The 22,853-nt window shown below is 36.0% G+C and overlaps 1 protein-coding gene across 6 annotated transcripts in view; it reads right to left on the minus strand.

Moving 5' to 3' along the window:
* EML4 (EMAP like 4) overlaps nucleotides 1–22,853 on the minus strand; it is a 161,456-nt gene that overhangs the window by 26,991 nt on the left and 111,612 nt on the right. For all 6 annotated transcript variants that reach the window (XM_058551357.1, XM_058551355.1, XM_058551358.1 and 3 more), the window contains 9 exons: nucleotides 22,355–22,424; nucleotides 21,114–21,224; nucleotides 18,935–19,030; nucleotides 14,170–14,304; nucleotides 13,920–14,055; nucleotides 5,246–5,397; nucleotides 3,557–3,682; nucleotides 3,340–3,471; nucleotides 2,545–2,612 (listed from right to left, as the gene is read on the minus strand). In XM_058551357.1, coding sequence (XP_058407340.1) covers nucleotides 2,545–2,612; nucleotides 3,340–3,471; nucleotides 3,557–3,682; nucleotides 5,246–5,397; nucleotides 13,920–14,055; nucleotides 14,170–14,304; nucleotides 18,935–19,030; nucleotides 21,114–21,224; nucleotides 22,355–22,424 — 1,026 coding nt within the window. The remainder of the gene's footprint in view (nucleotides 1–2,544; nucleotides 2,613–3,339; nucleotides 3,472–3,556; nucleotides 3,683–5,245; nucleotides 5,398–13,919; nucleotides 14,056–14,169; nucleotides 14,305–18,934; nucleotides 19,031–21,113; nucleotides 21,225–22,354; nucleotides 22,425–22,853) is intronic.

Below are 22,853 nucleotides of genomic sequence, written 5' to 3' on the forward strand. Positions count from 1 at the left end.
ACCCGTGTAAAAAATAAATGAGAAAGTTCTCTAAGAATCGATAGAATCTAACCAGATGTGAAGCCAAGGACAGGAGTTACGTATAGAATGAACACTGATAACTACATCTCCCCTAGATTCTTTTTTTTTTTTTTTTTAAATTTTATTTATTTATTTTTTCCCCCAAAGCCCCAGTAGATAGTTGTATGTCATAGTTGCATATCCTTCTAGTTGCTGTATGTGGGACGCGGCCTCAGCATGGCAGGAGAAGCGGTGCGTCGGTACCCGCCCGGGATCCGAACCTGGGCCGCCAGCAGCGGAGCGCGCGCACTTAACCACTAAGCCACGGGGCCGGCCCTCTCCCCTAGATTCTAAATAACCCCCAACTCCACACCAGAAAGGACTGCTAGCACTTCTTATTTAGATATCACATCACTCTCATTTATATGGTGTTTTCTAGTCACCAGTCCAAGAGGAAACAATTGGCTTAACTTTATTTAGCTTAAGTCACTTAAATTAAGTGAGCGACTTGTCATTTTAAGCTTGCAGCTACATAAATGTTATAAAGTAATTTCAGTGAATTTAAATCAGATCAGTTTTTCCTTAAAAATTGGGACTCTGTATTATGTGTATATATTGTGTACACTCACACACTTCTCCATCCAATCAAGTGGTCTGTCTTAATGATTCAAATCCCTCCAGCCCTTACACTCCATTCAGTGTTTTAATTCCTTTGTATATGCAACAGTAAATGATTTTAAAATACGTCAGCCAGTGGTTTAATCTTCAGAGGTAAACTTTCCTTACAATATTTCTAAGTAATGCTACAAACACCATAAGCACATCTCAAAAACTATCAGTGGAGTAGTGGAAAGAGACAAGCTTTGGAGCCATACAGAACCTGAGTTCAAATCCCAGCTCAATCACAAGTGACTGAAACTCTATAGGTCTTGGTTTCCTGTCTGTGAATTGCAGATAATAAATATTTTGTTGTGCTCTTGTGAAGATTTAAAGTAATATATAAAGAGAATTTTGTACAAGGTCTGTCATCAGATACTGAAAAAATGGTAGCTCTGAACTCTTATTATTTCACTGACTTGAGCATTTGTGCTATCTGTTCAGCTGCCCAAAAAATAGATCCGAAGTGAACTCTTTTGTGGTTTTCTGAAAACCTGTTCAGTACTATAGCTCAGGTTGTTTCTTATGTACTTAAGACTAATTTTTTTAGTAACACAGAAAATAATTTACTCCAAATCCTACAAAATGACCTGCCATACGCCTGTCTACTTAGTCCAAGTTTTAGTAATAATCTATTACTGACAGGTATTTTGGGGAAATCTGAGATAGTAAAGCCACTTATATTTGCAAGTGATCACTAATTACTCTTCCAAGCAGTCTAATTCTAAAATTCAATTATTTCAGAACCACTCAAATAGTATCTCTAGTTACATATCCACATTTCAAAGTTTATCTTTACTTGAAAGACCTGTTTTTCCATGGAGTCTGAAAGATTCTGTAGCACTATATATGAGAAGGAATTTGAATGTTTTGACTTTCCAGAGGTGTTAATTTGTATTCAACAGCCAAAGGGAAAATCCTGCTACAAAAAAAAACTCTAAATGATTCAATTTAATTAGAAATAAATGACCTGGCTCATTTGAAATATTTGTCCTATAAACAAAAATGTTTACATAAGTGTGTTCACAATAGTTTCACCTTATTAGAAATCAGCATTCCACATTTTCTATGGGTTTAACTTTTGGAAATTGACTTAACATATTTTTCCTGCCTCTTTAAAAAAGAAATTAAGTTATTTGTGATGAGGGCTACTTACTAGTAGAAGCAATAAAAAGGACTCAATTAAAAATATGCAGATAATAAACATGTTACTTAATAATCTTGGGAAGGTACTATACAAGGTCTGCTAAGACAAGTAATTAATAACAATTTCAGGAAATATACCTTTATTATCTACCTGCGTAACATTCAAAAAAGACAGGATGACAAAAGCTATAGCACAAATAACTTATAAAAGCTCAACTGGGTTATTTCAGCTTCAATTCCCTTTCCTAAAAGATAATGAGGAGAGAAATTTTCTGATACCACAGGAAATTTCACAAAGGAGGGTCAAATCTGCTGATTTATTACCTTCTCAATATAGCCTATCCTAACCACCCTATTTATCATTTTGCAACTCCACCCCCTGCCAATCCCTCAGGCTATGCTCAACCCTCCCTCACCCGCGGCTCTTAACATTTTCTAACTTAATTAGTATAACGTTTATTTTTCATTCCGCCTTCAGCCCCGACACATACTGAAGTGTGAGCTCTACAAGGGCAGGGATTTTGTTCTGCACTCTGATGTAGCCTCTGTGCCCACAACAGTCTGACAAATGGTGCTAAATAAATAACCACTGAATGACTGAATGAGTATACATAACAGAGAAGAGCAACAAGCATATTAGTGTGTCACTTAAAAGATTAACTCTCCAGACCAGAGTGAGAACATTCCTGAATAACGGTTAAACACCCCACCACTTCAGATTACTCAGCTCAAAGACCCTACCTGCCTGAGTGCGTTCCTATGGCCACCACTGTGCCACTTGGATGAAAATCTGCACAGTGTCCTGGTTCCTAGAAGAGAGACAGACAGCTGTTGGGGAGTACATGAGCAAGTCTCCCTAGATCTACAGGAACAGCGGAAAAACATATTTGAAAACAACTTGTTTCATGTAAACATGGAATTCCAATCAACTTTATTGTAGCCAATGGGAAATATCACATGGATATGAGAGGAAAAAGAATTTCAGAGCAGGAAGGGGATATGCTGGCAGAGTGGTGAGGAGAAAGGACAACCAGCTCGTGGCTAGGCAGTGGAACAATAATAAAGATGATAAACATTTGCATAGTCCTTTAGAGTCTGCAAAGAATGTGTATACACCTTTTGGGCTAGAAAAGGTGGATATCTGGGTGGGGTAGGGAGAAAATACAGTAAGAAACCAAGTCAAAAAGAAGACAGTAGAGTCTGTTAGTGAGCAGCACTTACTAAATACAACTGCAACACCACCAGAGGCCCAAACATCGCCATAACAAGTAATGCTCCATACATGTGAAATCTTTTTTGATTTCTACTACTGAAACCGACAGAAAAATCAAGCTTTTGCCCTGCTAATTTGCTTCTTTACAGTGGGTTCATGTTACATTTTGTGACTAAACACTGTCCCCTTACCCCTTCCCCTTTACTAAACTATATAAATACAATTGGTTTTAACCAATGCTGAGTCCTTTTTCCTTTGCTGCTCCCAACTGCCAGTGTAGGGAGTTCTGTGGGGGGATTATAATCACATTTTGCTTTACTTACATCTACGAGCCTTGTCCATTCCAGCCTGTGTTCCACCGAGTTCCACATGCACACCTGTCTGTCCTGAGCACATGTTAGGAGCAAATCTTTGAAAGGATGTGTGGCAAGACCCCAAAGCTCATCTGTATGACCCTGAAAATGAAATACAACCATTGTTATAAGAAACAAAGAGTATCATCAAGAATATTCAGTTAATGGTTAAAACCATACAGCTTACCTGTACTTCTATTTGGAAGCCATCATTAAATGTTCCCCGTAAAATAAAGTTCCGTGATGTGCCTACTAAAAATTGATCTGCCTTTCCTTCTGCTACAGCTCTGATTGTTCCATACTGATCAGGAACCTAAAAAATTCAATTTGTAAAGTCATCATACACATACTATCATCATACACATACTAACAGACATTAATTATTATCTGAACTGCATTTACAGCTGTAAGCAACTATGGGGTAATAAATGACAGAATTCCAAATTTGAAAGTAATATGGTAATCTTATGCTAATAATAAATTATTTGTTCAGTCAATTATATGTTATTACACAGAAGTTATAACGCCTTATTATCAACGTTCTTTGCTTCAGGCAATTTTAAATTTATATTTTATATGATTTCAAGAGTTAGGGGTTAGGAGTAGGGGAAAAAGGAATAAGTTCCATTAGATCACATGAAGAATGTAATCTGTTTTGTTATTTACTAGTTATGTTATTTTGGGTAAGTCATTTAGCCTAAGACAAATGTCTTTATCTGTAATACATGGATAACAATAATACACACCCTACCTACTACTGATTGTTGTAAGGATCTAAATGTAAGAACAATGCATGTGAAATTTCCTTGTAACTAAAAAGCAATATATTGTAAAGTGTTAACTGTCATTAATAGGACTCCTTGGGAGATCAATCTTATTTAATGTACTACATGGTATACTCTCAGTAAATGTTACATTAATAATATAATAAACCCAAACAATGACTCTTTCTAAAATAATGTAATTCTTTCTTCTTTATGAAGTAGGATCCAAAATGACTCCTAAAAGCACAAAGAACTGAATTCTAAAAGTAATCCAAATTTATGTTAGAAATGGCAAACGGAGGAATGAACTAGATGGTGTAGCTATGAATTACAATGGATATCAGTTATCTGTGAAGAAAAGAAATGGTAAAGGAAGTGGCATTTCCATTATGAACTTAAGGTTGTGATAAAGCCACTCTTTCTTATCTATCTTCTTGGAAATAAAACCCAAGAGCAGTACTATCAGGGTCCTCTTTTTTTAGGGAAGATTTTGTCTGGAAAGCATGTTACGTGTAGACAACACCGAGCATAAATTCTAAATTTAAGTCACCAAAAACATGGAAGCAATACTAAACTGTGAGATTTGTCCTTGCTTTGAGAATCATTGATCTAAAATACTATTCTAACCATGTCACTTCCTGAGACCTCAATTCAATTAGCAAGCTTTCACTGAGCACATAATACCTGTCAGGTTTTATGGAAACACTTGGTCCATGCCACAAAGCAGACACACACATAGATAATTAGCAATTAACATTAAGCCATTGTTTAAAAGATTATTTTCAAGTTTTAAAATTTTGAAAATATTGTTTACTTTGGATTTTGATACAGTATTTGATGAATGTTGAATTTTAAGTTTGCATGGTTATATTTTTAGATCACTAAAAAATAATCTCAGAAGTAAACAACAAGGAAGTTAATTACTCTGCCTGATGTTTCCTTATTCTTTCAAATTATTTTGTTTAACAAATGGTCCTTTTTTTGAGGGAATGAAACGACAAGAACGTGCACCAATTTCCCAGAAAAGTGTACGTTATCTTAACGTGGGACAAAAGACATGAGTTTAGAGGGTTTAATATTTTTAAATTTTTATGCTCCATTTCCATCCTTACCTCTATTTCTCTTTCAGGATTCAGATCATGATCCCACAGAATTATTTTTCTGTCTTTCCCTCCTCCAGTTAATAACATCCCATTTCTCATCTGACAAAGTGTGAACACACTGCCATCATGAGCTTTGATTTGTTTGCTGATCTGATAAACACCTAATATGATGAGGGAAAAATAAAAACAATAGTGATAACATTTTCCATCAGACTTTAGTGTCTTCTGGAAGAAAACTTTAGCAGAACTAGAGAGTGAATAATCAAAAGTTCCTATTACTCAACAATCAAAAACCTATTTTCAGCAAGTCTTCTGCAATGCAGGTAATAAAGCTTAATACAATCTTTTGCATTTACGTCAATATTTACTCTGAAAATATTTCAAAGTAGTGATAATTCCACAAACAACAGAGGATGTATTAGCCTCAGAACTTTATCAGCTCTTATAATCATGTTATATGGTAGTTAGGGTAGGTGTTAGTCTTCTGATTATAGAGCTGAGGACACAGAGGTATAGAAGTGGCCTAACCAATACCACATAGCTAATGACAAAGCTGTGACTAGAACTCAAGCCTCTTCACTCAATGTTCCTTTAAGTTTGCAAAAAAGCCTCCATTTTCTGCTGAGGTAACAGTCATAACATTTAACAACCACTGTTAACCTGGAGGCTTTCTGCTCTGCCAAAGATTACTCTCTTTATTTGCTGAGATATGAGGGACTGGGGAAGGTATTGAGGCAGAAGTGGGCACTGGCAGCTTGGAACAGTGGCTTTTGACCAACCAGAGAAGTATTTTAGTACTTTAAAAACTGGTCCAGCTGTACCAATGTGATGGCTGAATGACATACCAGCTTTCTTGTATGCTCATAGCATTTCACAAGCACCCAGGAAGGGATAAGGCAAGAACATAAAAAATATTTTAAGTAAAGTCCATGTGGAGATTAAAAAAATACATACATACATATATATATATTTAAAAAATCAGGGGGCCGGCCCGGTGGCGCAAGCGGTTAAGTGCGCGCGCTCCGCTGCGGCGGCCCGGGGTTCGCTGGTTCGGATCCCGGGCGCGCACCGACGCACTGCTTGGTAAGCCATGCTGTGGCGGCGTCCCATATAAAGTGGAGGAAGATAGGCACCGACGTTAGCCCAGGGCCGTCTTCCTCAGCGAAAAAAAAGAGGAGGATTGGCGGATGTTAGCTCAGGGCTGATCGCCTCACAAAAAAAAAAAAAAAAAAAAAAAAAAAAATCAGATTCTCTTTCTTAATAGTGAGAATAAGATTTTAGTACTCAAACCTTTTTCTTTGGTATTCATGATGCCTTACTCAGAGAAGCTCTTTATCTGCCTAGTGCAAGAGTAAAGCTTTTTGGAAGATGATATCTCATAGAATTAGTTACAAGGTTCAAAATGGGAAGGCAGAACCCTGCCTAAATATGGCCAAAGTAAGTCAATAAATAGACCTTAGATCCCTAGAAAAATGGAAAAAAATTACAAGTTTAAAAATCATTCAGTGGAGGAAATGGGTGAATGTAGTCAAAAAGTATAAACTTCCAGTTATAAGATAAATAAGTTCTGGGAATTTAATGCATAGCATGGTGACTATAGTTAACAATACCGGATTGTATATTTGAAAGTTGCAAAGATAGTACATCTTAAAAGTTCTCATCACAAGAGAAAAATCTGTAACTATGTGAAGTGATAGATGTTAACTAATTGTGGTAATCATTTGCAATATATACATATATGTTGTACACCTTAAACTTACACAATCTTATATGTCAATTTAACTCAATAAAATTGGAGCTATAATTTCTCAATTTTTTGAAAAAAAATTGTGCATTTTCTGAAATTATTCATCAACTGATGAATGGATAAACAAAATGTGGTATACTCAGAGCATGGAATATTATTCAGCCATAAAAAGGAATGAGGTACTGATACATGCTACAACATGGATGAACTTTGAAAACATTAAGGTTTGAGTGAAAGAGACCAGTCACAAAAGACCACATATTGTATGATTCCATTTATATGAAAAGTCCAAAATAGGCAAATCCATAGAAACCAAAAGTAGACAAACGGTTGCTAGAGGCTGAGGGGAAGGAGGAACGGGAAGTGACCACTAAATGGGCACAGTGTTTCTTTTTGGGGTGTTAAAAATGTTGTGAAGTTAGATAGTGGTGATGGTTGCACAACTCTGTAACAATCTTAAAAACCACTGACTTGCACATTTTAAAAGGGTGAGGGGACGGCTTAGAGGTTAAGTGCGAGCACTCCGCTGCTGGTGGCCTGGGTTCGGATCCCGGGCGCGCACCGAGGCACCGCTTGTCGAGCCATGCTGAGGCAGCGTCCCACATAGAGCAACTAGAAGGATGTGCAACTACGACATACAACTATCTACTGGGGCTTTGGGGAGGAAAAAGGGGGGAAAAAAAGGAGGAAGACTGGCAATAGATGTTAGCTCAGGGCCAGTCTTCCTCAGCAAAAAGAGGAGGACTGGTATGGATCTTAGCTCAGGGGTGATCTTTCTCTCTCACACACACACACACACACACACACACACACACACACACAAAAAAGGGTGCATTTAATGGTATGTGAATTATATCTCAATAAAACTGTTATTGAGATTGTTCATTTTTACTCATCTTTCTATTTGAGTTGCCACTATATTTTAAAAATTAACTAAAATTTATAGGGCTTTGGTATCCTAAAAAAAATTATGCTACAGCAGACTCGAAAAATTACTCAGTGTGAGGGTGTTAGTGGCACAAACACTTAAGATGGGTATATTTGGCAGGGAGAAAGGAAAGGGCTAGCCCGATTCAGCAGGGCTGGGAGCAGAACTCCAACAAACTTGCTATTCAGGTCCACTGCCTCAGCTCACATCAACATTCATCACCTAAAAATACTTTAAACATTGAACAACATAATTGTGTCCAGTAGGATAGCAAACCAATTATCTACTATGGCTTTGATGTGACCAAGAGACAAAGGACATTTGAGAGATGTGAATTTTCTGGCAAGAATTGTTGGCTTTATTTGGGCACTTAAAAAAAAAAAAAAGCAAAGGGCTTACTTTCTCTTTCATGGTTAAATTAACAAGAATAGACTGAAAGTATTATGTAAGAAATTACAAAAAAACAGATGTGGAGTTTCATAGATCTCCATCAGAATGCAAGAAAATGAAATACAGTTTTTCTATTTTTAATGCAGTCTTCTATACCTCTAAACACGACAAAAACTTTGTTAAATATTTAAGATCTTCCCAGAATGATGGAACATTAGAAAATAAAATTGAAGAACAAATGCTTCATCAAGAATAAAAATACTCTATATAGTGATCAACTCTGTGACATTCCCACTTGCCACTCCCCACCCCAGGGATGTTATTCCCTGAGGAGGACCTAATATTAATTTAGCTAAAAAGATTTCTGTGCTTCAAATTTAAACAAATTACCAAGGCTTCCATTAGATAGTATGTACCTATAAAACAAATTTATAGTCAAAGATTCCTTTCTCATGGGCCTGTATTTGACATTCCAATTTAAGCCAAATAATGTTTAAAATACCTGCCAAGAAAAATAATTATCCTTGAATTTAAAGCTTTTTGTACTTCCAGGCATGATCATGGCCAAGTACTACCCAAGATTAATTGCAAACCTCCGCTTTCTTCTCATCTCTAACAGAAACAAAGTTTCCATAAAAAGCAAGTTTACCTGGACTGCCAAATAAAGATCGTTTGGAAGGCATTCTGTGCCTATTTAACTATAGAATCCAATGATAGGGAGACTCTGAAATTTATGTTATATTCCTGGCAACTGGGAAAACGGGCCCATGTTGATTATATGGAGAGCAGGTAAAATGGTGGTTTCTTAGTTCCTTTAAGGAACTTGACAAAGATTTAAGAATAACAAACATTTTAATGGTGCTGCAGATACTTTCAACTTCCCCTCCCCCACTTAAAAAATTATGAATTATTTCATATAAAAATTTTTGAACTATTTCATATATGTTGGAAATAACAAATACCTTGTACCCACATAAGAAAGAGAAAACACTGAAACAACTAGGTGTCCATCAATGAATGAATGGATAAACAAAATGTGGTATATATATACAATGGAATAAAAAGAAGGAAATCCTGCCATTTGTAACAACATGGATGGATCTTGAGAGCATTATGCTAAGTAAAATGAGTCAGACAGAGACAGACAAATATTGTATTATCTCATTTATACGTGAAATCTAAAAACAAGTGAACTCATAGATACAGAACAGACTGGTGGTTGCCAGAGGCGGAGAGGGGTGGGGGAATGGGTAAAGGTGGTCAAAAGGTACCAACTTCCAGTTACAAGATAAATAAGTTCTGAGGATGTAATGCACAGCATGGTGACTATAATTAACAACACTGTATTGTATATTTGAAAGTTGCTAAGAGAGTAGATCATCACAAGAAAAAAAATTGTAACTGTGAGGTGATGGATGTTAACTAAACTTATTGTGGTACTCATTTTGCAATATATACATATATCAAATCATTATGCTGTATACCTTAAACTATACAATCTTATATGTCAATTATAGCTCAATCAAACTGAGGAAAAAAATAAATAGAAAATACTAATTACTTTGAAGAGTCCTATTAATTTACATTTAAGGTAAAGAAAAAATGGTTTGGAAGCAAGAATAAAATATATAGAGTGCTTATGAGACATAAAATACAGTTTTGGTTTGTCTATTTACTAGACTAAAAGGATTAGCTACGAAATTATACTTCTGCTACCCAAAAATGTCCCTTTATCAGATATAAAATCACAATATACTCAAATTTTGGTTGATAAGACCGCCAAGGGTACAGAGATGTCATATTAGGGAATATGCAAATTGGATCAATCTACTGAAATTTTTGGCAAGAATTTAAAAATGGAAACTTCAAGCATCTGCTCTAATCTGGACTTACACATTTATTCACTGCACTCACCAAATCCTTCCCAGCCATACTCACAGAACTGAAAACCCCAAATATAAAAGAAGAAACAAAGTTCTTGGCAAGTTTGCCCATAATAGGGTTAGTCATGTAGCAGAGTACAACACAGGCCATTTCATGTGCCCAGCAGTTTACAAGATCAGATTTCCTGTTTCCTGTTTGTGCACATGCAGGTTTTCTTACACAAAGGCCAAGCCCCAAGTTTTTCAGACAAAAACCCAATTAAAAACAACCTCTGAACCTCTCCCTGCCTCGCACGTCAACACACATTAAGGCTAATGAAGGGTACATTTATACCCAAACTCAGTGTCAGAGGATAATATGTCAACCATTTAAATCACTGTTTTGATACACTGCTGTTCCTGGCATTTCTGATACTGAACAAATGTGCCCAGGAAAAAGAAGAGAGAGAGAGTGGGAAAGGCAGTTGATAATACTGTTATTCTTTCTTTTTTCTTAAGATTCCTCAACCCACTGCCATCCTTCTCATATGTGAATTCTGAACCTAAACTGAATGAAAGAGTCTGAGAATGCATGGCCAATGATTGAGATCAGGGTTACTGGATACAATTTAAGGATTATTCTTTGAACTTCTGAATATGTCTAATTCAATTCAACTACCAAAACTTGGAAATTCAGGTGAATGGATATGGAAAACACTAATCTAGTATATTGCCTAAAAGATACAGTATGAAAATCTTCACAATCATAAGACATTTACAATGCTAAATTCAAATTCCACATTTCAGTGAAAATTGTGCTTAATCAGTACCACACTCAACTTTTACTCCTACACTTATACACAAAGGTAAGATTAAAGTCATTTCCTTAATAAAATATTTAACAAGTAATTTTCAAACAGCTAGTACCAAATGCCAAATGCTGTGTTAGTTCTAACATATTGTGTTAGAAAGTCTATGAAGGAAGACAGGCATATAAATTGGGTCTTTCCTTCTGAGCAGGGGGACAAGGATTCTCTTTTTTCATACGCCACTTATGGTGATGCCCATGGTCTGATGCAGACTCCAAGGAAACAAAGGGAAGGAGTTGTTTCAGTGTGCTTGAGGTGAGGCAGATAAATAAGAAATCAGGGCAGGCTGCTCTGCCAACCCTCAGGCGAACTGTCTCAGGAACTTCAGGTTGGTTCCCCCTCACTTCCTTTCTCTCTCTCTCTGTTTTTTTTGGTGGAACTCAGAGACTGACTGGTCTAGCTGGTTTTCTTTCTACTGCTACCACCTGTTGCTGCTAATAAAGAATCTTTCTCTGCTCCCAGCCAACTGATCTTAGAACAAGGTCACTAATTTTTGTCTCATAACCTTCTACTTTGAAAGAAGTACATGGTACTTGGACATTTGTTCAGTTTTATTATTCTTAAACAGTAAGGAAAAATGGAGTTGAAAAAAAGGTTATTTTCAATGCCCTTCCTCTAATTTTTTCATCTACTGTAGAAAAGGGCAAAGTAGATCTGTATATTTGGGTGCAAATGGGATTTAAGAATAAAATATATCTATATTTCTGAGGAAAATCAATTTAAACTAAAACTGAATGAATGCCAAGGTCCACTACTGGGACTGGGAAGAGGGGCTGTAGTGAGAAAAAGAAAAAGGGGATTGAACTGTGAGTTTATTCCTTTTTTCTCCCCTCTCCCATTTTATCACATAGCCATGCATACTGCCGTCACACGTACCCACAGACCCAGCCCAGGGGAGAGTGAACCCTGTAGTCTATTGCTATGTTGGCAAAAGGAGATGAGAAAGGTAGGAAATGTGCCACAAATGTAGTAATTGGGACTTTCTATATTATAAATAACTATGTTAATCAACAGCGGATAAGAAAAGGTCCTTGGAAACATGCTTTTGTAAGTTGATAAGGATAATTTTAATCACTAATTTTTTAGAAAATGATACCTCTAAATTTATAGGTTTTAGTATTCATTTATTATAATAATAAATCCAGTATCTATAGACAAGTCAAAAGTTTCAGCTGGATCCCAATTTCAACTAGTAAGAATTGTGAAGTAATGGAGTCTGATTATGTGATGTTTTACTATATTACTATTATTCTTATATTAGCCATTAAAAATAAAAACTTCAATACAAGTTTCTAACAGAGAGCTGTTTTTCCTGAGAGCAATATCATCCCACATGACCCTCACCATTTACCCATATAAGATATCTCTCAGACTTCTAAAGCTCTGGTCTCAGAATAAAATGTAGGCTATTGCTCTTTTACAAGGATAACCTCTCCTCTTATGCCCAATTCAGCTATTCTTATCTCTCTCTCTCTAAGATTTTTAATCTCCTCCTTTCCACTGGCAATTCCCGTTTTACTTTCAGGTTTTAGGCAACCTTAAAAAGACCAGACTGGGGCCGGCCCCGTGGCTTAGTGGTTAAGTGCACGCGCTCCACTACTGGCGGCCCAGGTTCAGATCCCGGGCACGCACCGACGCACCGCTTCTCTGGCCATACTGAGGCCGCGACCCACACACAGCAACTAGAAGGATGTGCAACTATGACATACAACTAACTACTGGGGCTTTGGGGAAGAAAAGGAGGAGGATTGGCAATAGATGGTAGCTCAGACCCGGTCTTCCTCAGCAAAAAAAAAGAGGAGGATTAGCATGGATGTCACCTCAGGGCTGATCTTCCTCACAAAAAAAAAAAAAAAAAAGACCACACTAACTTCAGTAACTAAAATCTTTACTTTCCATTCCATTTTCAACTTGGATTCTCAAAATCCTCCATTTCGAAACTGGCCTATCTATACTTAGCTTTTCCAGGGACTTAATGTTCTGCTGAAATTGTAAACTACTAATGGTCTTTTCTAGGTTCTTATTCTTCTTGACCTCCCTATAGCAGATACTCCTAGAAACTCTCCTCTCCCTTGTTCAGGGGCACTAAAGAGAGAGCTCTTCTTTCTTTCTAAATCTCATGTCTGTAATCCTAGCAGGCTCTTTTCTGGTCATCCGACTGCAGGATAAAGGACCCTTGGCCTCATAGCTCTTCTCTCTTCTATGGTGAGCCCAGCCAGTTTTAAGGATTCTTATGGATAAATCAGAAAATCTGTATCTTTAATCCCTACTTGAATTTTCAATGGCTTATTATATATTAATTTAACCTGATAAGAGGAATTACAAAACACTATTTTTTAAAATCATATTTCCTTCAAGTTGACTATCTCTTGTTTCTGTTAACACTTTTACATGACAAATTTATTCACACAATCCTGAATGCCTCACATTCATATCAATCCTTCTGCCTTTGCTTGAACTATTTCCCTAAACTGGGATCAAGGCTCCATATCGTCTGTAGTCTTAGAAATTCATTATGACTTAGCTTAAATACCACTTCTTCTGTGAAGACTTCACAAAACACTGAAGAGATGAGGATGATTTCTCTCTTCATCTTTATACTGTTTAAATTAACACATGTATATCATCTCGTTCTAATTATTTTGCATTAACCTCTTAGAAGGGAAGGTTCAGTATAGTCAAATATAGGTTATATATGCTTAATAAATAGCTGGGTAAAAAATTTAATTAAAAAAGATCATCATGAAGAACCTTAAAAACAAAAAGTATGTTGGTGACTCTCATATTGTTTCACTGCAGCTCTCTCTCTCCTGGTCTGGGTCAGAGACGACTGCAATAGCAGTGTGTGTGAATTAAAAAGAATGACTTGAACATGAGAATACCATACCTTTAGGACCTTTCCCAGGTGTGGGTTCTACAGTAGTTTTGCTCCATATAAGTATGACTCCACCTGAGTCTCCAGTAAGAACATCTCCATTCCCCAAGAATGCTAAACACTGCACAAATTTTGGTTTTTCATATTTCTACAATGAAACAATGAGAATTTTCAGTTTTCCCTTTGGCATGATGATTTTATGCTTACTCAACAACTAAAAAATTAAAGTTTTATAATGAATTTAAAACATTCTGATCCTTACCCCAAAAATTCCCTGTTTTCTTGTTAGTGAATTGCCACTCCAGGTCCAGAATAAAACATGAGATTTACCACATGTTATTATGATGTTTGCATCTGTTGGATGGAACTCCACAGCCAAAACAACTTCATTTGTTGTCTGTGGAAAGAGAAATAAAGCTTTAGATATATATATATTCTTATCTCCATCAAGTACCAATTACAGCTACTGACAAAGACAGGGAAAAATTTTTGAGGAAATGCCTTTTCTTCCAAGATCTATTTTTCTGAAAAATTTTAATAACAGGTTTTTAGAATGATTTAAATTTGATGTCCTTATACCATTATATCCTGTTATACTATTTATATATAACAACTGCACTAGGAAGACATTTATATGAATTACAGTTTTAGATCATTTTAATTTCTTAACATTCAGGGAAAAGTATACTAAAACTATCAAATGCAAGAGCCATGTACATTCTCTCTTAAAGACACTGCCATTCTGATTAAAAAAATAGTCTTATCTTTCTTTGTACTATAAATATTGACTATTCATTCATTCAAGAAAATATTACTCGTTTCAGAGATTCGTCCTCAGGGTGAAGGCTTAAAAAGTAGATACAGAATGGTCACTACTGATTCCTACAGAAATGAAAAAACAAAGAGCTCTTATGCCCTTTCCTCAAAAAAACCTAGAAAAGACAGGAGTTAAGTTACAAAGAACTGGAGTGAAAAAGGAAGAAAACAGGCATGAGAGTCACAAAAGAATTACAAGTACACTTTTTTCACTAAAATTAGTGAATTGAGGATATTTTAAAAACAGTATATTTCTGTATGTTCAGTAAATCCTAATTGAAGTTTTACTAAATTGATGTTTTATGGTAGAAGCACCTACTCAAACTTAACAGTGAGGTGAAATCTACATATTTGTAAAGCTGTTTATTGTTAGCTGGTGTTTATCTGTAGGGTGATTATCTGTAGGGTCCATTTTTTAAATTAGCAAAGAACTTCAAATGTGTATGGAAGCATTTCCTCACTGCAAACCAACATGGTGAAATTGGTCCTCTTATAAACAAAGTGAGTTAAAAATAATACATTTTATATTCTTATACTAATAAAATGACACTTGGAAGAATTGATCTAAATTTAAAAATTTTCCCATAGCTCCAATATTTCTGCAAATTTTACATTTTTACTACTAACATTTGGGCTCAAGGGTGTTGTATAGGCTCATAAATAACACCCAAACAATGATACCTAATCTGAATACTTTTTCCCCTTAACTAGCATTCAGGTTATAAGATGAAGGAAAAGGACAGTATCTTTTCTTGTTATATAATTCTCCACAATGATTAGTATGGAACTATACATACCTAGTTGGTCTAAGTAAATTTTAAAAATAAATGTGTTAACAACGAAGCAAAAATTAGTCATCTCTCTTCCATGATGATGTTGTCTTTTAAAAACTGAATGAACAGTCCTCAGTTTTCACTTGGAGAAAATCAAAACTACTTGACAGTTGAATCTTACACCAAACTGATTAATCAAGGGTTAATATCTGTAACTACAAATATTCCCAGTACACAAAACCCATGGTACTAGTGATATATATTCAAAACATAACTTGAAGTAACCTATGAAATTAAATCGCTTTGGGCATGAGTGTAACCTTATATGATATTTTAACTTTTTATTGATGTATATTCTATGCACAGAAAAGCACCCAAATCCTAAGTACACAGCTCAATAAATTTTCACAAATTGAACACACCTGTGTACAGCATCTGTACAGAGCAGGAAACAGAACATTACTAACATCCTAGAAACACTTTATATCCCTTTTCTAGTCCCTATCCCCTCCCTCTGCTCAAGTAACCGTGATCGTGATTTGTAGCAGCATAGATTATCTTTGTCTGTTTTATTTAAATGGAATCATACAGAATGTACTCCTTTGTGCCTGGCTTATTTTTGTGTGTGTGTGAGGAAGATCAGCCCTGAGCTAACATCTGCCAATCCTCCTCTTTTCGCTAAGAAAGACTGGTCCTGGGCTAACATCCGTGCCCATCTTCCTCCACCTCATAGGGGACCCTGCCACAGCATGGCTTGACAGGCGGTGCCTCGGTGCGCGCCCGGGATCCGAACCAGCGAACCCCAGGCCACTGCAGCGGAGCATGCACACTTAACCGCTTGCACCACTGGGCCGTGTGCCTGGCTTATTTTATCAACACTGCATTTGTGAGATGTACTTCATGTTGGTGCATGTACTGTACCGTAATTTGTTCATTCTAACTGCTGTATAGTATTCCTTTGTATGGAATGACTACATTATTGACTTATCCATTCTCCTATTGATGGGCATTTGGGTAGTTTCCTTTTTTTTTGCTACCATCATTTTTGATTACTTGTCTTTTGGTCAACACATGTATATATTTCTGCTGGGTTTACACCTAGGAGTGAAACAGGATGGGTCAGAGGGTATGCATATGTATATGTTCAACTTTAGTGGGTAATGCCAAACAGTTTTCCAAAATGGCTGTACCAATTCATATGCCCAGTGGCAGTGTAGAGTTCCAGTTACTTTACACCCTCATCAACCTTGGTATCTTTGTCTATTCTTACTCCTTCATATTTCCACGTATATTCAGCTTGTAACTTCTATAAAAATCATGCTGGGATTTTGACTATGTTGAACATACAGATCAATATGCAAAGAAGTAACATCTTTACAATACTGTCTTTGATCCATGCCTCTAGTATATTCCTCATTTAGGTGTTCTTTAATTTCTGTCAAAAAGGTTTTAATTCGGTAAGGCAAACCTTACCGAATTTTAAAACTTAGATAAATTAACAAGTTATGTATCAGCTCCCCAAACCTATAGTAGAAAAGAATAAGGTCAACACACAAAGAGAAGCTAAGAGCAGAGACAGAGAATCAGTGATCCAGTCCCTCAATCCAGTCATTCCTGGGCCAAAATCCCCCTCTGACCTTTACCAGAGGTTTTCTTTTCCTCCCTAAACATGAATCAGTAAATTCTCTTTAAGTTAGCTTAGTGTCGTGCAGTCATTTGTGCTAGAAAGAGTTCTAATACAGACATTTGGGATACAGAGTTTAGAGTACTTGCTGACTGACTGGGTGTGAGAAGCGAGGGAAAAGGCGTCATGATGCCAAGTTTCTCGTTTGGGCACCTAGGTGGAATGTGGGGTATTCACTGAAAGGCAAAATTGGCTGGGGGCTAAGGAAGATGATTAGTACAGATCTGGCTTTCGGGGTAGAACATTCAAGTAAAGATGCCTAGCAGACAACAAGAAATATAGGTTTAAACCTGTGAGACAGATCTGGGCTGGAGTTAACTGATGTGGGACAGAGCAGAGGGTAACTAAGGGCATGGGAGCAGTATAACGTATCAGCTGAGATTATGGGATATAACTCTGAGGAACACCAACATTTAAGGTCCTGGAAAGGAGATCAAGGAGTAGCCAGTAGGAGGAAAACCATACAACTTCATCTGGTAGCCTTTACTACAAAGGATAAAAATTCCCATTTCACTTTGGTATAACTTTCCTACGTTTCAATGTTAAATTATTCTGAATGATGGCTGAAAGATAATCTATATCTTCATTTCTGTTTTTCAAAGTTTGAGATTTCCTGACATGTTACATTCCTTTCAAATACAATTAAATCTACTCCTTTCAAAAAATTAACTTGCACTATTTTAAGAGATAACCTCTTTCCAACCAACAAACTGAAAGCTTGAAGCTTATAAAAAACAAAACTGCTAAGAGAGAGAGAGCAATTGAAGGGGAATGTGATGTTATTTAAGACTACAGCAAATATGTCATAGGCTTTTTTAGTCATCTGTCACCTTGAATCCCTTCGAAAGCCTGTCAGAGGGAGGCCATTTCTGACCCATATGAATGCAGTTGCAATGCTAATTTTACATTCTTCTCTTACAAGTTATAGCCTGATCCACACAAAAGGATCAACACTATTCTACAGCAATTATAAATGTTGTAGCATTTTATGTAATAATCCCACAGACATAATTAAGACCGAAAAACTTGTTATTACATACGCTTTTTTGGTTATGTCAGCCATATTCCTAAGGTTGAATTATTCCTTTAGATTTTTAAAGCTTTAAAGATTGAATGAAATAACATATTTTATCAAAGAAGAAGAAGCCAAGTAGAGTACTCAGTCTTAATTTTGATATTAGACATCCACATCTACTTTGGCATTTCAGTAGCACAATGTGTCTGAAATATCACTGAAATTGCTTGACTGTTTTATCTTAAGAATACCATAAGAGGGGCCGGCCCCGTGGCTTAGCAGTTAAGTGCGCGCGCTCTGCTACTGGCAGCCCGGGGTTCAGATCCCAGGTGCGCACCGATGCACTGTTTGTCCGGCCATGCTGAGGCGGCATCCCACATACAGCAACTAGAAGGATGTGCAACTATGACATACAACTATCTACTGGGGCTTTGGGGAGAAAAAGGGAAAAAAAGGAGGAGGATTGTCAATAGATGTTAGCTCAGGGCCAATCTTCCTCAGCAAAAAGAGGAGGATTGGCATGGATGTTAGCTCAGGGTTGATCTTCCTCACCAAAAAAAAAAGAATACCATAAGAATGGTATTCTTAATACCATAAGAATGATGACAAATCAATAAATCTGATGAATCTGGCCAGTTGGTGTGCTGTTGCAATTTAAGGATATTCAATATACTTCCAAGGATCTGCAAAACAAATAATATATTCTAAAAAATTATACTCAAAAAATTTTTTGATTTACCTTTATTTCTGCTCCTTTTGATTTTTTCTGCCAATCCCATACAGTAAGCATATGTTCATTGGAGTCATCGATAACACATAAATGAATACCTGAATCCTAAAGAAAAGTCAATTAAAGTCATTTTACAATTCTCAGATAAGGCTCACTTTCTAAGAAGAAATGGCATATTTTAAAACTGCTAACATTAACTTATTCCAAAATCCTTTAAACTCATGGTTCCTTGAAACATAATGAATACGCTACACTATTTACTAAGACTGTATTTTCTTCAGAAATATAATCAAAATTCTTTTTAAAAAATACTTTCTGGGGCCAGCCCCGTGGCGTAGCGGTTCAGCGGGCGCACTCCGCTGCTGGCGGCCCGGGTTCAGATCCCGGGCGCGCACCAAGGCACCGCTTGCCAGGCCATGCTCTGGCACCGTCCCAGATAAAGTGGAGAAAGATCAGCATGGATGTTAGCTCAGGGCCAGTCTTCCTCAGCAAAAAGAGGAGGATTGGCATGGATGTTAGCTCAGGACTGATCTTCCTCACAAAAAAATAAAAAATAAATAAAATAAAAAATACTTTCTATTTTTACTTTTTTCCTTAGGCTGATTTCCACTTGCCATCTAGCCATTTCTATGATTCAGAGATAGCAAATAATTCATTTTGAGGTTACCCTAATCCCTTCTGCATCTTATGCTTCCTTCTTGCTGATTGTATTTCAAGTATTTTCCCTTGAGGTAGACATGAAATGTACATAATTTCCTAACTTTGCTCCTGTGTTTTGACAGTTTGATAGAACAAGCTAAAATTAATTGCTATTTTCAAATCTGCCAATTTCAGTTTTCCATGATATACTTGATTTACAGTAACATGAATAAATAAGATAAATAAAAACATATCTAAATTCCTATTTTCCAAAAACCATTTTCAGTCACATACTTTAAGTCTCCCAGTTTAAGAAAAAGAACTGCAGATGATATTAAAAAATTATTTTTTTCTAATAGCATTTGTAGTACATGCCTTATGATGTCTATGGAACAAAAAAATATTGTGGTGAAGAGTGAAGGGTACTGAGGAAGGGCAGACCTTACTCTCTTCTCTTTATCTTTCTCTTAGTCTGTATTGGAATGATTATCTAAACTAGGAAAAGTCAGAGTATGAGGCAATCCAAGACAGTCTTCACATTGTAACAATGGTATCAACAAGATGACAATGCTTCCTGCTATAGAGATGTCGGGGGGATAAAGGTAGTGAAAGTATTTCCTTTCTGTCCTCTTATCTCTTTTTCTAAATGCCTTTCTCCCAATTCCTGACTCACTGGACCCTTGACATTCAGTGCCTTCAAGCTAGCAGAGTTTCTAAATCCATTCAAATTTATCTTTATGCTCTAAAAATGTTCTCCATGTCCCACAAAACTCCCATAATCCAGAATACAGCTGCTGATAGCTAGGAATTGAAGAGACAATACGAACACATAAATATATTTTAAAGTATGAATGAGGCCCAATAAAACCTAGAGGGATATTTATATTTGAAATTAAAAATTATGGATTCTAAAATGCAGAAGGTCTCTTGTATACTCTATAATAATTACATATACTTCAAGAACAAAGAGAATGTTTAAATGAGTAACATCCTGTTTTATTTTTCCCCTCAGAATAAACCCTCAAGGCTTAGATAAGATTGCCAGACACTGAATTTTAAACTCATGTTGTCATCAATTCAGAACCAAGATAATTCATGATTTTAGTGAATACAAAGGTCTATTTCTTTTGCTCCAACATGACACTAAGAAAAGCCAATATTTATGCAGAATCAGCCAAATTTCATGTCTGAATTTTCTAAGTAAAACAGATCTCCACGATTCAAGCTGAAGCAAAAGCACATCCTATTGCTTGCTTCAATTGTACAACGCTATGTATGTATTCTTCTAACCATTTCCTGCTTCTACACTGGAATCCTATTTCAGGACAGAACAAAATTAAGTATAATTAAGTGTAATATCCTGGATCCTATCGAAACTAAAGTACTTTAGTACTTAGGATAAAATGCTGGCCGTTGCTAAGCAATAGCTAACATCTCATTTTTCAATTCAGAGTTATCAATTTCTATGAACACATACACACAAAACTGAGCTTAACTTCTTTTCCGCGTCCTAGTGCAACTTCTTACTTCTTTAAAAATTGTAACTTACTGCTTTTGAAAAATCCAGGCATCCTACTCCTCGCTCAAAAGTTCCAAGTCCAATAATTTGCAGTGTGGATAGACTAACTGAATCCCACACTCTGACATGGGGTTGCAGAGGCTGCAAAAACAAGAGGAAAAATACAAGATAGCATGACTAACTGGTATTCAGGTGGATGCAAATAAATACCACTATCATAAAGAACAGTCTGCCATCTTTAAAAAGTAATAAGGATGGATAAATACCTAATTTAAAATAGTTACTACATTTAGACATGCCCTAAAGAATCTTGAGCAGGTATTTTCTTCCCATACCATGAAAATAAGGAAATAACAGTGATAATAACAGTAATGACTTGAGTCTTTACTACGTGCCACATACTATTCTAAGTGCATCACATGTATTAATTTATTTAACCCTCATAACACTATGAGCCATGTACTATTATAATTACCACTTAACAGATGAGGACACTGGGATACAGAGAGTTAAATAACTTGCCCAAAGTTATACAGCTATCAAAAGATGGAGCCTAACCCTGGCATTCTAAACCAGGCAAATTTGCTCTGGATACCCTGCTTTTAGCATTACCTCCATTCCCGGGAAAATAATATTTTTTTTTCAATTCTTTTATCAGAGTCCAGTAAATTGCAAAGCAAACAGTCCTTAAACAGAAATTGTAACTGGAAGGGGTTTGAGAAGTCATCCACTATAACCCCTCCAACTCCTTTGCTTTAAAGAAACTGAAGCCAGAGAATGTCAGGAGTACAGTCATACATATGTTAATCAGTCATTATTAACATTCACTGTTGATCCTTACAAATAAGGAACTTGTTAGGTAAGCCAATTTAATAATATTGGACAGTAACTAAAATTTTTTTAAGTGTTATCAGTTCCAGTCATATATAAAATCAAGAGGTCCATCAATTTGGGGAAATTGCAGTACCTTCTGGCAAACATCGAAAGTTATTCTATTAAGAAAAAAGTAAGAAGTTTATCAGCCTTCCCATTTCCACAAGTAAATAGTTTCCTTAGGGAGAACACTTACCTTTTAGAAAAAAATATTTAAGCAGTATGATTCTCTTGTTTTTTGTAATGTTCTTATGTTCTAATATTTTCTCCCCTGCTTATACTAGAAATCCCTTAGTAAATTTTTAAAGAACAAAATAAACAAGTGTGGTTAAAATTACAAACAATTCCATTCTAATAGCAAAATCACTAGGTACAGAATGCATAAAACTGTCACTCACCCTTCCATCTTTATCCACTCCAGCTATCTGTCCAGTTGCAATCCTAATTTTGTCAGGATGTATAGCAAGGCTAAAAATCAGTATTAACACCAATTTTAAATACAGGAAATGTAAAACAGCAGAAATATGCTTTAGTATCAACTTTTAAACAAATAGTTTTTAATCATAAAAAAATCTCACTGTGACCAATTTGCTTAATTTTCTTCAGCAAAGCAAATAAACATCAATTATTTAAAGGATTTCTTTTCTAAGTTTTCAGCTGTACTTCTTCCTTCTTGGTTAAACTGAACAAATTAAGGGAACACTAAATTTGAAGAAAATATTTATTCACAATTGTGGCATGATAACAAATTAAACAGTTTTCATTTGTTCAAGTTCCTTCCTAGTACTGCACATAGGTATACATATTTACATGGTTTTATTATAGTGAAGATGCAATATTTCATTGTGTAATTTTAATCTGTTAAAATACAAGTATTTTTCCATTTTGCCATATAAT

The sequence above is a fragment of the Diceros bicornis genome, chromosome 12 (assembly GCF_020826845.1).
Source record: "Diceros bicornis minor isolate mBicDic1 chromosome 12, mDicBic1.mat.cur, whole genome shotgun sequence".
Classification (NCBI taxonomy): Eukaryota; Metazoa; Chordata; class Mammalia; order Perissodactyla; family Rhinocerotidae; genus Diceros; species Diceros bicornis.